At 55.0% G+C, this 13,398-nt stretch overlaps 2 protein-coding genes across 2 annotated transcripts; one reads left to right on the forward strand and one right to left on the reverse strand.

The window, feature by feature from the left end:
* Positions 1-285: 285 nt before the first annotated feature.
* LOC34622972 lies at positions 286-2,016 on the forward strand. The gene has a single exon (XM_022736113.2). It carries the CDS (start codon positions 286-288, stop codon positions 2,014-2,016), a length of 1,731 nt encoding a protein of 576 aa, XP_022588593.2.
* A 3,145-nt stretch (positions 2,017-5,161) lies between these two features.
* Positions 5,162-13,136, reverse strand: LOC34624356. Its single transcript, XM_026337817.1, has 10 exons — positions 12,937-13,136; positions 12,160-12,380; positions 11,683-11,954; positions 10,966-11,601; positions 10,512-10,604; positions 9,860-10,323; positions 7,338-9,471; positions 6,690-7,115; positions 5,568-6,272; positions 5,162-5,320 (listed from the first exon to the last, which is right to left on the reverse strand). Exons 1-10 carry the CDS (start codon positions 13,134-13,136, stop codon positions 5,162-5,164), a joined length of 5,310 nt encoding a protein of 1,769 aa, XP_026193602.1.
* Positions 13,137-13,398: the final 262 nt, after the last annotated feature.

Raw genomic sequence — 13,398 nt, forward strand, 5'->3', positions numbered from 1 at the left:
TCGTAAATTCGGGAGTCCTGAGAAGCGGGCTCACAGGGAGGGAGGGGGGCAGTGGGGGGAAGGCTGGGAAGGGTAACTATGGAGCATGCTTCGAAAATAATCATTCACTATTAATAAAGCGTACTCTGAGTCCGGAGTTGAGTGTCGTCCCACAAAGACCTCCTGTGGGGCGTGACCAGTCTCGTTTTGAGATAATCGGAAAGCGTTACAGTTTGTCTTTCCGCATACGCCGACCTAGTCAGTTCAAAGCAAGAAAAGTGAAAAACACTCTGGCAAGGAGATTGAATGTTTTTGGAAAGTAAGGAATATATGTCCGTTGACGGGACGGGACTACAAATGCAGACTCTCGGAGAATGGTTACGTTGGTTCTCAGCCGGGTTTCATACACTGCACGGAAAACCACTTCTACTGGCAGATCACACAGATATTTTAAGTTCCCGTAAAGTTTTGCATAAGCTGCCTAAATTTTCAGAAGTGCCTTCCCACGGAGTGCGGTTGCGCACGGAAGTGATCACCTTGTGTGGCCCCCAACAAATTCTCTCCGCACCTGCGGGCTCTGTTGGTCGGGAGCCCTTCAATTCTTGCCATCATTTCTTTTCTCGTCCACCTATCAGTTTTTTTTCTGACCGTTTTATGAGTTTATCTCTCGGACAATTCACTGCTATGGGGCAAATGATGGGACCCAATAGCAACTGCGTCGGGGAAGGCCCCACAGAAGTCTCGACTCCAAGTCCTTCCACCTCGAAGGCAGAGCCGAAAATGACATTATATGAACACTTGCTCGTTAGTGCTGGGTGCGGCCTGTCCGGTATGATGACTCTTATTCCTTTCCAGTTTTTGGTCGTGATATTGCCAATCTCGTCTAAATACTTCCTTGACGAGCAGGAGGTGGAAAACTCAGTGTTGGGTCTGTACCAGGCTGGTTGCGTCCTGGGCCTCTTTTTTATCCTTAAGATTGGCTCGCTTCACAAGTGGCTGATTCAGGCGGGCCTCATGATCTCCCTCATATGCATGGCGGCTGTCGCGCCTTGCCTCTTCTACGGGAGCGTCACCTCCCGAGTCACTTTGCTGCACATTATTCTCTTTTTCCTCGGTGTCTGTAACGCCTTTCTACAGGCTTCTGGTTTCGCCAGGGCCGCCATTCTCCCCCGGAACTATGTCGATACAACGTCAATAGGCCAAGCAACGGCCGGTGTATTCGTGTTCATTGTCACGGGCATTCTCTTCAATCGCATCACCATAGACGGAGAAAGTGACGCCAAGTACCTTATCACAATTATTTGCATACTCGCTGTGGCTATGTATATCGTTTCTGTGCTTTTCATGCACGTCTTCCTGAACGCACCGGTATGCGTTCAGTCGGTCCAAAACGCGCGAGGCAGTTGGACCGACGAGAAGATGCAACCAGGCCATGAACTTACAAGTGTTGGAGATTTAGAAGACGCAGGGAACAATCAGAGCAAGGCAGGTTCTTTGGATGAGACGCTGCTGCCTCCTCGTCCTTGGGGAACCATTATAAAGCATTCTTTCTGGGAGCTTACCAGTGTGTTCCTCGTCTTCTTCGTTTCTTTCTCACTCTTCCCAAAAGTGGGTCCAAATTCGTTCAACTTTGAAGGAAAGGAGCCATCAAATATGGTACTTCTGTTTGGAATGCAATTCGTTGGCGACCTCCTCGGGCGTTCCTGTGTCAAGTTACCGGGGCTGCACTCGATGTTCAGCTTCGTCTTCCTCCCCCGCCGAGCTACAATTATCGCGTCATTTCTTCGCTTCCTTTTCTACGTTCCCTTCGTCCTGGCCATGAAGATGGAGAACGTGGCTGTGATAAACAATTTTGTGTGGTTGATGATCATGCAGTTCTTACTGGCGTTCACTCTGGGCTGGATTGCGACACTTGCGCTCATTCATTCCTCTCTCTCCGTTACGCGCTTCTCTGAAAAGGCACGCATGGGCTCCCTTTCTACAATTACTCTTGCGGTGGCCATTGGTGTAGGATTGTATGTTGCACTAGCATTCTAAGGTCATACTAATAACGACCAGGAAAAACGTAGCTCGTCTGTATTTTGTGCATGATTGGTCTACATGCATGTGAGGCACGACTCTATAGTAAAAGGCTGTGTCAGGTTGTTGAGGGGGGGAAGCTTGTTGATTGTTGGCTTTTTTTGCCAGAGGCTGAGTTCTGTTGGCCTAGCACCAACTTTGGTTTTTGCCTGTCCACCTGAGATCAATGGACTTCCTTTTTACTGAGCCGCAACCCCGGTAGGGAAAACTGCAACTTGTGCGCCCCCCTGCATCGCTTCGTGGACTCTCCGTGCAGCGGAATGCTACGAAAAGCGATATTTCCACCTTAGCGTGTTCTGTCTTCAAAAATTATACAGGCAGGCAGGGTGTGCATATGTACATATGTATGCACATATATATATGCTGATACCCACACTGGTGCGTTGCATTCGCAGCACTATAGCTGCCGAGCTCCAAGAGAGTGATATTTCTAGGACTAAATCAAAATATACCCACATTGTTTTTTAGCGCAGTCCACCTACGGTATTGGGTATCCACACCGTTGTTTCGTGACCTGCAGGAAGTGGTGTGTTCTCGGACATGCAAAAGTGCGTACATGGCGCTTTAGAGTGATTAGAAGTAGCAGCCCTGAGGGAGCGTACGCAATTTTTCTTCAAGACCTGTTTAGTGCACGAATAGACATAGTTTTCTAGAAAATTGTAGCTATACCGTAGGGGAGCACTCGATATTCCATCACAAAAAAGCGCAGCCTTGTTTCCCCATCCACGTGCATCCAGCAGTGCCGATTTCACTCAATAGTTAATGCATTTGCTTCCCATTCATAGAGCTTGCGCATAATATTTGTATTTCGGATTCTTGACTTCTTCAGTCCCCTGTTCAGGCAAATGACCTAGAAAACGTAATCTTAAAGGGGCTTTGATTTTTTCAAAACTGCAGTTGGGGCTACAAGTTGCACATGAGTATCATTGACTAGACTAAATGCATCCAAAATGATGCCGAGCGATTGTAGTTTTTCTGCTTGTTTACCGCTTGAGCCTCTCTGCACTGCTAAGACGCAAGTTCTCTTTAAATGCGCATGAGCTTGTTTTAAGCTATGTGTGGGAAATGTCCATAAAGTTGTAGTTTGACCATGGAAGTTGCCCTTTGTGCGTTCTTTGGATTTGGACATTGAGCGTGCGGTCCCTACGGCTGCACGAAAGCGCTGACGATAGAACAACATAAAGGCAAACTGAATCGGAAGACACAGACTTTATTTCCTATTCTTTCAGAGCTTTTTATGCAGCCTGTAACTCCCCATTTATTAAGCCCATTAACTTGTTCCTTTTTTTGATAAGAACATTGAAAAATGTGTAGCTCTGCTCCAAGTGTCCCACTGCGACTTTGGCGCGAAACCAATATTATATACTCTTCGATACTGTTTATTGCATTTCGTATTCAGTCCATTTCAAGCTAGGTCCCACCGTATTAGTCAAGGCGATTTTTGCGACACTGTGAATGACAAAAGTTGTTGCTGAATTCGCGCTTCCAGGAAGGAATTGTGAGTGTCGGCTTGTGCTGATTTAGTCCTTACGTTCGAAGAAAAGTATTTCTCATATATCTGTTGTATTGCTAGGCATTTCTTCTACTGATGCAGCAGTTCCCTATGTAATACGTGCCACTTTACTAAGTGTAAAAAGCTCCTCGAAAAATGACACCTCCTAAGGGACTAAACCTTGGGATCGACGCTTTTAAGCATGTGTTCAGAGCGACACTCCGCATTTCTACAGTTGCACTGAACAGCGAATTTAGCAATTTGTTAGTGCTTTATTTTTGTGGGTATTGTACACGAGAGTCTCGTCAGCACACGCACTCTCGAATACTATATTACGCGCTAAACTAGCTGCCTCTAGTTTGACATGTACTAATACTTTGATGGTATGGATGACAACAAACATCCTTTTAGAAAGACCATGACATATGTTCATTGATGTGGAGGCAAAAATGTGTACATCATCTCTTTCAGTCAGCAGAATGTGAATTACACGCTCAATCTCAATCACGGGCGATGCGGGCTGTGTTTTGCCGATGAGGGAACAGACAAGATCTTTTGTTCAGCCCACTTAGGACACGGAATCACGTACAACTGTAGGCGGGCAGCATATCCTTCACCGCTAGGTGCGCCAAATGGACAGCCCGAAACAAAGATCGAGGCCTAGACAATTTCATCACTCTTACAATGTGTGGTCCAGATTTATCATTCGAAGAGTAAAATCCTGCCTCGTCAACTACAGGAAAGGCTGTTTCTCAGGCCTTACAGTCTACTCGGAGAACGGAAAGCCATAACACAGCAGTTGCTGCACCAGATGAATCCTTGACGGCGAGAGAAAGCTACAAGCTACGCGTCTGACTTTGCACTTCGGCATTTGGGGTTCAGGACTTTGGAGTGCTGGCATTTAAATATTCCACCTAGTAGAGCCACAAGACCCTTTGTCCGAAAAGTTATCAGGAGGTGCCCACTCAGCTAAGTTTGAAAAGTTTATTGCGTTGTTGCAAGGCATTTAGACAGTACAATTTTTCCGAGTATGAATAGTGTTGGTGTATAATATATGCATGAACAACAGGTTGCTAATAACAATGAGACAGATGCGGTGCTTCTCCCTCGAAAAAAGTCTCCTACAAAACTCGCCGAACAACCGCTTACAGCCAAGGTCGTAGGTGCAGCAGCACCAACCTCAGCAGCGGCAACAGAGAAAGGACAATAGCTGGCAAGCCGTTCCTGCCGCGTCGCCCTTTCGCGGATGATGGTGTAAGAACATCTACTGAGCAGTGCGCTTCGCCTCACCGGCCGCCTCCCCGTTAAGAACACCCGCCAGTGCCACTCCTTTGTCGCGAGTCATCAGATGCTTTCTTCGCTGCAGGTAATGCAGCAGCTGGGACACCTGCGTCTGCCTCTCTGCAGCTGCTCCGACCTTGGGGCTCTCGGGAGGTCCCTACGCCATTGATTAAAGACCCTTCATGCAGTTGTGAGGAAGCAGGCTGCACTTGCGGCTGGTGCTGTAGTAACTGCACCATGTCACAACATATCAGCAGCGGCATCGAGCCATATGACCGCTAGCCAAAAAATGGTTTTCATCGCTATTCCAGGAGCTGCAAGAGGGCACCATCAAGGACATGGCAAAAGAGCAAAGGGGGGAAGGAAAGACAAGGGGGTCGCAAGTTTAGTACAGCTTACTTGCTGCACCGCCAACAACTGCGCCAATTTGGATTCGGCGTCCCTTCCCGACGCAGACGCTCGCTTTCGTTCCCGTTTGCTCGTGGCCGTCTGAGCCCAACCACGAAAAACGCACGATCTACACGACTGCTGCCCCCGCCCCCATCACCAAGCACATGCATCCAAGAATACTCACAGCAGCAGCAGACATGGCTGCCGAGACGTCAATCAATCTGGAGCCCCCCTTATAATTACCACTAAGGAGGCCCCGCGCCTTCCTTCCGCAGCAGGCTCCCACGCTACGTCAACGCATCGTGCTCCTAAAGCGATGAAACACCAGCGTCTGAAGAAGGCTCACCTGCCACTCCACCGCGTCCTGTAGCGCCGCGAGCTGCTGCTGCGTCGCTTGTAGGGCCTTCGCTCTGTCTGCTGCACTAAGGCGCTGGACGTCCGCAGACCGTAATGAAAGCAAATCCCCTGGGAGAGACGAGAACTCGTTCAGTTTCGAAAAATGGCAGCCCTCAGGCCGAGGCGAAGTCGGGGGCCCCCAGGCCGCCCCAGAGTGCCCGTCGGCGGGCCCTCCAACGGCAGAAGCCGTGGCTTGAGGGAGTATGACCCTCCAAACACCCGTTGAGTCTCCTGCCCACGAGTCTCTAGATGGAGTTGAACTAGACGACTCCCGGAGATGATGCCGCCTCTGCTGCTCGTGCACGTGGGGGGGCCCACGCAATCTGGAGACCGCTCCCTGCAGTTGCGGGGCGGCGCCGTTGATAGGAACTGCGTTATTATTCGCCCGCAAGGCCACAGGGCTATTTCCGATCCGTTCTCTCGAAGTTTCTCCTCTGCCGAAGAGCTGTTCGGGGGTGGCGACTGCGAACGAGGAAGCTCCCCACTGCGGGGTTGCCTTCCTGACCACCGCAGAGCCCTGAGGAGTCCCCTCAGAGCCTCCACCATTAGCCTGTTGCGTGCAGCGGCTAGCTGAACCAAGAGAAGCCGCTTGTGCAGCAGCTGCTGGAGGCTGCCTCCTGTATTCTTTGCGGTCGGCCTGTCCTGAGACAGGAGCCTCTGGGGGAGTCTTGAAAGGGAGACTCTCCCTCGGGGGGTCCTGCGAGGAGGCCCTCGCTGCAGCAGCAGACCCCTGGGGGGCCCCTTCCGCAGCAGCGGCGGAGGCGGTTGACGTGGACGCGAAGCCGCCTGGGTGGCGCACACCCGCGCTGGGAAGAGAAGATGGTGCAGCTGCAGGGGCCCCCACGACGGCCGCCCAGTTGCGCGTCTGAGTGCTCTCCCGAGAAGGAGGCCCTTCCTCCTGAGTCTCCGAGGCCGACCCCCCTAGCGGCGCAGTTAGAGGAGGCGGGGGAGGAGGCGGAGGCGGGTGTGGTGTCTCGGGGGTACTCCAGTAGAATCGCCCCGCGTTGCCCCCCCCGCCCCCCTGCCAGGAGGGCCCCCCCCCGTCGCGGTAACGGGGGCCCCCCCTTCCCGCTTTGGAGGAAACCGCATAGACATGGGGACCCACACCTTGCAGTCCAGCGTTGGCGGTGTCCACCGCTCGAAAACTTCTCGCCGAAGACACAGCGACGCTCCGGGGAAGAGGTGCTCCCTGGGGGCTCTGCTGAGGGGGCCAGCCAGTCGAGAGCATGTTGTTAACCCCCCGAAAACCACCTCTATGACCCCACTGCGGGCTCCGAGCCTCGGGTAACTGCGGAAAGCCTCTCTGAGAAAGCGGCATTTCTCGATACTGTGGACTTCTGCCGTTGCCGCCTATCGTGACAAACGCAGAATCAGCAGAACCCCTGCGCGGGCCTCTGTAGGGGGGCGAACCGTCCACCCCTGCTTCCGATGAAGAGCCTCCACCGGGTGCTCCGGAGGGGCCCCTCTCAGGGCCCTCTCTGGGGCCAGGCATGCAAGCCTGTCGCTCCTGCCGGTATGGTACGTGACGGGGAGCGGCGTTAGCACCTGTCACCGTTCGCGCATAGGAAGTCTCCAGTGCTGCTGATGCATGCAGCTCGCGCTGCCGCTGTGCGTTGGACGCGGCGCATGTGGCGGCTTGCCGTTCTGAAAGGGTGGATTCTGCATTGTTGCTGCTGCTGCTCCCGCTGGTGTTGCTGCTGCTTCGCTCCTCATGTGTTGCTGCAGCCCCTGCTTGCTGCCTAGAAGCTTTAAAGAAACTCTTTGAGTCGCCCTGTTGCCCACTGCTGCTAGTGGGTGGGGTTCCGGGGCCCCACCCCGAGGGCCTGCGGGAGGGCCTCTGCGTATCTTGATTATGAGAAACGCCAGCATCCGAAGCCAGAGAGGAGGACCCCGTTCTCTGACTCTGCTGCTGATGGTGCTGCTGCTGCTGTAGTGTAGCCACAGCGTGAGACAAGGCTGATGTAAAGCGGCCTGGGGGGTAGGCGCTCTGGGTGTCGGTGCCAGGAGGGCCTGCACTTCCCCCCTGCACACGCCCCCTGTTACGGTTCCCTGCCGAAGAATCGTCGGCAGCAGCGCAACAAGCCACTGAGGGCGAGCCACTTCCATCCCCCTGCCAAGGTCGAGACTCCACGGGGCCCCCCCCCCCGGGAGCTGGCGAGGGCCCCTCCATGGGGGGCCCTAGCAACGAAGTCCGCCCGGCGAAGAGTCCAGGACCCTGCCAGTAGGGGTCTCGGCTTGGAGGAAGGCTGTAGAGCTGCGATTGTTGCTGCTGCTGCATCACGAACTGTGGCGTTTGCTGCTGCATGGTGCTGCGAGACACCCCAGCTCGCTGCCTCCCCACGGATTGCGGGTGGGGCCTCCTGTAGCGGTCATTTAAAGGACCCCGGGGGCCCCTGGGGCCTCCCTCCACCCCGAGGCGCTGGTTCCCTCCTCGAGTTTCCCATGGAAGCCTCCCCAGACTGCACGCACTCCGGGGGGACCCCACGGAAGAGGGGCCCCCCGCCGTCCGAGTATCCAGGGAGTAGCTGCCAGCGCTGCTGTTTCTCCTGCAGCCCCGAGTGCAAAAGGGGAGTAGAGACTGCATGGCAATCGCCGCTTCTGCAGCGGCTGCTGCCTCGATTGGAAGCATTGCTGCCTCCGAAGCGCCAGACAGCAGGGCACCCCCCGGACCCCATAAGCCCCCAGAGCCAACAAGGCCCCCGTTCGCCTCATCGCGTCCACACCCAGAAGCGTCACTGCTGTTAGAGGGAGGCGCCGTCTGACCAGCGTCGTCTGTTGCTGATGGTAGAGGGCCAGAGACAGAGTGCTTGCATGCACACAGGGGGTCCCCGTAGGCGTTGAGGGCCGAGCATGCGTAGTGTGCCTCCCCGATCTGAGCGTTGCTTCCCCCAGGACCCCCCTGAGGCCCCTCACTCGAACCCTGCTTCGATAAGAGCTGGCAGAGGGCTAGCAGACTTCTCATCTCCTCTTCATCTAGCTGCAGAGTCGGCTGCGGCTGCTGCCGCTGCCTAGATGGATACTCGCCTACTTCCGAGTCACAGCCGAAGGCCGTTTCTCCCTCCTTAAATGCCTTAGCAGCTGCCTTCGCGGATCCGTCCCCATCTCCGGTGGAGCTCCCTCTTTGGGCTTTTCTGTCCACCAGTGGGGGGTTTCCTGATGCGCCAAGAGGCCCCTCCACGTTCCCCGAAGCTGCACCTTCCTCCTCCTTCAGCGTGTGCACGACGGTAAGAAAATCCGTGTATGAGTCTCTTGGGGAGCAGGTAGCACCACCATCCACACCTCCACGCATGCCCGCGTGGCGCTCTTCTTCGTCTTCTGTGCTGATTCTGAGGAGGACAAGGGGCTTGATCTGGGGCTGCAGCTGCTCCGTCTGCTTGCGCCTCAGTCTTTGGAGGTAGCGGTAGCTGTTTCTGAAGAAGACGGAGCGAAACGCTGCCTGGTCTCCTCGCTGTAACACCGCCTTGAGGGTGGCGTTGCCGCGCTTCAGAGCATCGGTGAGGCGCACGAATGCGGGCTCGCTAACACTTCTCCCCAAATTGTTGCAATTCAACAGCGGGTCTACAACGTTGATGCACCGCATGACAAAAACGCCGCCGCACCCAAAAATCGGAGGACTCCCTCGGAGGCTACGGGGATTCACAGCAGCATTACTTCCACCAGCCCAGGAGCTTGACTGCGCCCAGCGGCTCGCTGGCGAAGACGCTGGAGCCGGCACGTCACGCCCGCTGCTGCCGCTGCTGCTCACAAACGCAGCTGTGGGGCTTGCAGGGTCTGCCCATACAAAACTGCTCCGGGGGCCTCCCGAGAAACGTGACAGGCCCCCCCCCCCCATGCCGCCGTAGCACATGCGAAACCTGAGACAGACAGCAGAACAACGCGTCGCAACAGCTCGCGAGAATTTCGATGGGGTGAGCCTCTTTTCGCCAACAAAGAGCTTTACAGAGCCAAGACACTGCTGGATGGGCCCCTTTCGGAACCCCACAAGCATCCTCCGCCTTCGTCTCTGTCTACCACTCTCTCAACTCCCAAGGCAAGAGGGCACCGGCTCTCTTGGACAGGCGAACCCTTCGCCAAGGCTGCCACGACCTGCCCGCCTCTTCCTTGCTTCCCCTCCCTTCTTCCCCTTCCCTATAATCCCTTTAGCCTTCCCCTCCCTTTTCCCCTGTAATCCATTAGCCTTCCTCTGTGTGCAGGTCTCTTATTCGATCTGCAAAACCGAGCCCTTTCACCGTTTTCGCGTACCGCCTCCTACATTCTTCGATAAACGCAAGGTCAGCAATCGCCTTGCAGATTTGATTAGTCATGCCATCCCTGGATGCGCCCTCCTCCGGATGCATGTGTTGGGCAATGAACGCCAATCGCTCCAGCCGGGGGTCGCCGTCTTGGGGGTTTCCGCTGCTGTGCTCACAAAGATGCAAAAGCTCGTGCTGCGGCTCCACGTACCGCTGCTGCTGCTGCTGCTGTTGCTGCTGCCGATTGGCGTAACGCAGCAACCACAGAGGGAGAGGCCCCGCAACGGTTGCAGCAAAGGAGGCCCAGTCGAAATTCGAAAAATACGAGAGGAATGCACGAAACACCTGCAGCGGCGTCTGCAAACTGCTCGGAGGGAGGCACGAAAACAGGTGCAGCACCAAAACCTCCAGACAGTACGAAGCTAGCAAACCCGAGCGACTCCCCAGCAGATGACTCTCGTACGCCATCCAAGCCTTCGCACAAAACACACAAACAGCTAAACACGCAACTTTGGCCAGCCTCACACCCCGAAGGCACCCTTTCCCCAATCCCCCGTGCTATCCCCCCAACTAAACACACGCATATATATATCTATATATCATCCCCCCGTGTTACCTGCATATGCACAAGCAACCCCTCCCGATTCAAAAGACTTCCTCACCTTCACAAGAATGACTGAGCGCTTGAAAAGATGGCAACGGCCAATGCGGCGGTCAAGCAGCTCCAGCAGCGCCAAGGAGCAGCAGCCCCCCACCTGATAAGCGAGCAGCACCAAATTATACAAGTAGAAATGCAAACTGCTCAGGGAAGCGAAACACAGGGGCCAAAGCCTTGCCTTTTGCGACCCCTCCTTTCCCTCTCAGCCTGTTCTTCCTCCCTCACTCAAACCGTCACGAGCCCTTTACAACATCGACAAAAAAAGTCCACTTATTCACATTGCGCTTCTCTCTGGAGAGGATAGTCCCCCAAATCAGGGCCCCTCAATGGCTCCCCCCCCAGAGGACACAAAAACGCATATGTACAGCCTCCCGACCCCGCGTAAACGCAAGTACACGGATCCTCCTAACTTTCCTCCTAACTTCCCTCCTTCTACAGTGAGGATGCCTTTTTCTCACCTTATTGACTGAAAGATCTACAGCGAGACCATCCACTTCCAGCTTGATGATCTTCACGTCGGCTTTAACGAGGTGCACATTTCTGATTCGAGGGCCCCTAAGGCCTCTCCCAGCGGGCCTTTGGGATTCTCCTGGGGTGCACACCGACTGACTAAACTCTGAGGTGGGTTCCCCACCTTCTACTCTCAGATCTCCCCGTCTGAATCTTTGGTAAAGATACACCAGGAACGCTTCGCTGTCCTCTTCGCTCTCTACAACGCCAGTTTTGGGGGAAAACGTGAGCACGCCGACATCTAAATCCCCGTCCGGGAGATACGTGAGAAGAGGGAAGGAACCATAACGATGGACAGCCACACAAATATCCGACAGACAGCGGACGCTGCTGCTGCATGCGCTGCCGCTGGTGCTGCCTTCCGCTATGCCAGGGCTTGGAGAGGATATCCCTGCAGCCTCCTCAGGCTCGTGGGTGGAGGTGACAGCTGCCTGGCGCCTGCATGCTGCTGCTGCTGCTTCTGTGGCTGCACCTGCAGGGACCGCTGCACTTGCGCCTCCTGCCGCGGTTGGGGAAGGAGATGACGATACGGAGAAAAAGGAAGATGGGGAGTCGTGGCGCGTCCTGCTAGAGCTCACAGGGGCCTTACAGAGATGCTGACCCTTCACTTGCTGCCGTCTTTGTTGCGGCTGCTGTGACGCAAGCTCGTGCTGCTGGCTAAGGACCTCGGGCGGTAACGTTATGATAGCAGAACCCCCCAAGGAGGAAGGCCTATTGTGCGAAGGGGCCTCTTGAACGCTTCGTTCTGCAGCTGTACCTTCCTGCCGTGTTTCTGGATACTGCTCTTGCAATTGAAGCGCTTGCCTTCCCTCAAGCTGCTGCTGCTGCTGCTGTTGCTGCTGCAAGGAAAGTCTGAAATCCGTGAAAGCCTCGAAGATGGCGTCTCTCAGGTGCTGAAAGGCCTCGGCTCGCACTTTAGACCTCTCTTCATTGGGTCCTGAGGTACATAGACACACACAGCCGCTCCCCGCTGCCGCCTCCAAATCATGAGGCGCCTTCCGATCTTGAGTGTTCTAGAATCGTTTTTTCGAGGTGTTAGGGACAGGAGCACGTCGTGACAGTGAGGCTACACCACAGAAGGGACAGACACAGAAACGGGCAGGGAGGGAAGAGGGGTTATTACGGAGCCGCACGGCACCCACCGAGGGCTGAGATGAAATCATCCGCAATCGCGTCAAACTCAGCTGGAACGTCTGGGAGCTCCATGGCTGCAGCAGCTGACGCTTCTGCATCAACAGCCGCTGGTGTCTCAGCAGCGGCTGGCGCTACCACTTCGAAGGCAGCTGCTGCTGCTGCCGGTGTTACAGCTGACGACCACCTGCGGGAAAGCCCCCGCGACTCATGGCTCTCTGAGGCAGAGCTGCTAATGAGGTATCACAATAGGATTTGGGGAGGGCCAGGAAAGCGCCAGCTACAGTAGCAACAGAGGGCCCCCTCCCTGGCCGGGGGGGGGCCCTGATCGGCCGGTTAAAACAGATGTGAGATATTTGTGGGTTGTCCTTCGTGCATTCGGGAGTGTGCTTTTGCGCCAGCCGCTGCAATGCTGCTGTTCGTGCTGCTTCACCTGCAGCGCATGCGGAATGCGAGTTGTCTAGGGGCCCACCACACGCATGTCTCCGTATGAAAATCCCCCCACAGAGTGTGACGGTCAAAAAAAACCGCGGAGTAACAGTCAGGGATTAAAGGCCCTCCTAACCTCCTTCCATGCTTGGGTCCTCTTTCCTGGGGCAGCAGCAGCAGCAGCGACGGCAGCAGCAGTGCCATCAGCACAATAGCAGGAGCCACTAGTCTTGTGCATGCCCCCCGACTCCTGGTTTTAGCCGGTGCTTCCTTCTTCCTCTTTAAAAGCATACTCTTCTTCCTTGCCCTAGAGTCTTTTTGCCGGTGAAGGCAATGACCTTTCCTGCCGGTTGCTGTACCGAGCAGCGTAGAGGAGGGGGGACCAGCGCCGTGGGTTGCCGTGGTTCTTGAGTGGCAAGTTCTCAAAGGGCACAAACCCAAAAAGCTCGACAATAACGCTGAGGACCCTTGGCAAAACGGAGGCGCTACAATTCGGTGTCTCATTACCCACATCACATGCCCGCAGCGCAGGATCACCTGTGTGTGGCAACCCCTTCATTCGTCATCTGCATATGCGATCATCTCCCTTTCTACGGGTATACTGGGGGCCCATTGCCGCTGTGGGGTGCCCCTCTCCGCTGTACACACCAACAGCATGCCCTAGACAAATAGCCACGCACAACGAGGTCACCTTGGAGCCTGGTGGATGCATGAGACAGCTCAGGGAGACGAAAGAGACATTAGAAGTAATGTACACACACTTCTAGGGCTTTTCACAAACATTCCGATCCCAATGGGCGCCGTGGAAACCCGATTGCACT

This window comes from Cyclospora cayetanensis, unplaced genomic scaffold, assembly GCF_002999335.1.
Source record: "Cyclospora cayetanensis isolate NF1_C8 unplaced genomic scaffold, CcayRef3 CcayRef3_contig_203, whole genome shotgun sequence".
Lineage (NCBI taxonomy): Eukaryota > Apicomplexa > Conoidasida > Eucoccidiorida > Eimeriidae > Cyclospora > Cyclospora cayetanensis.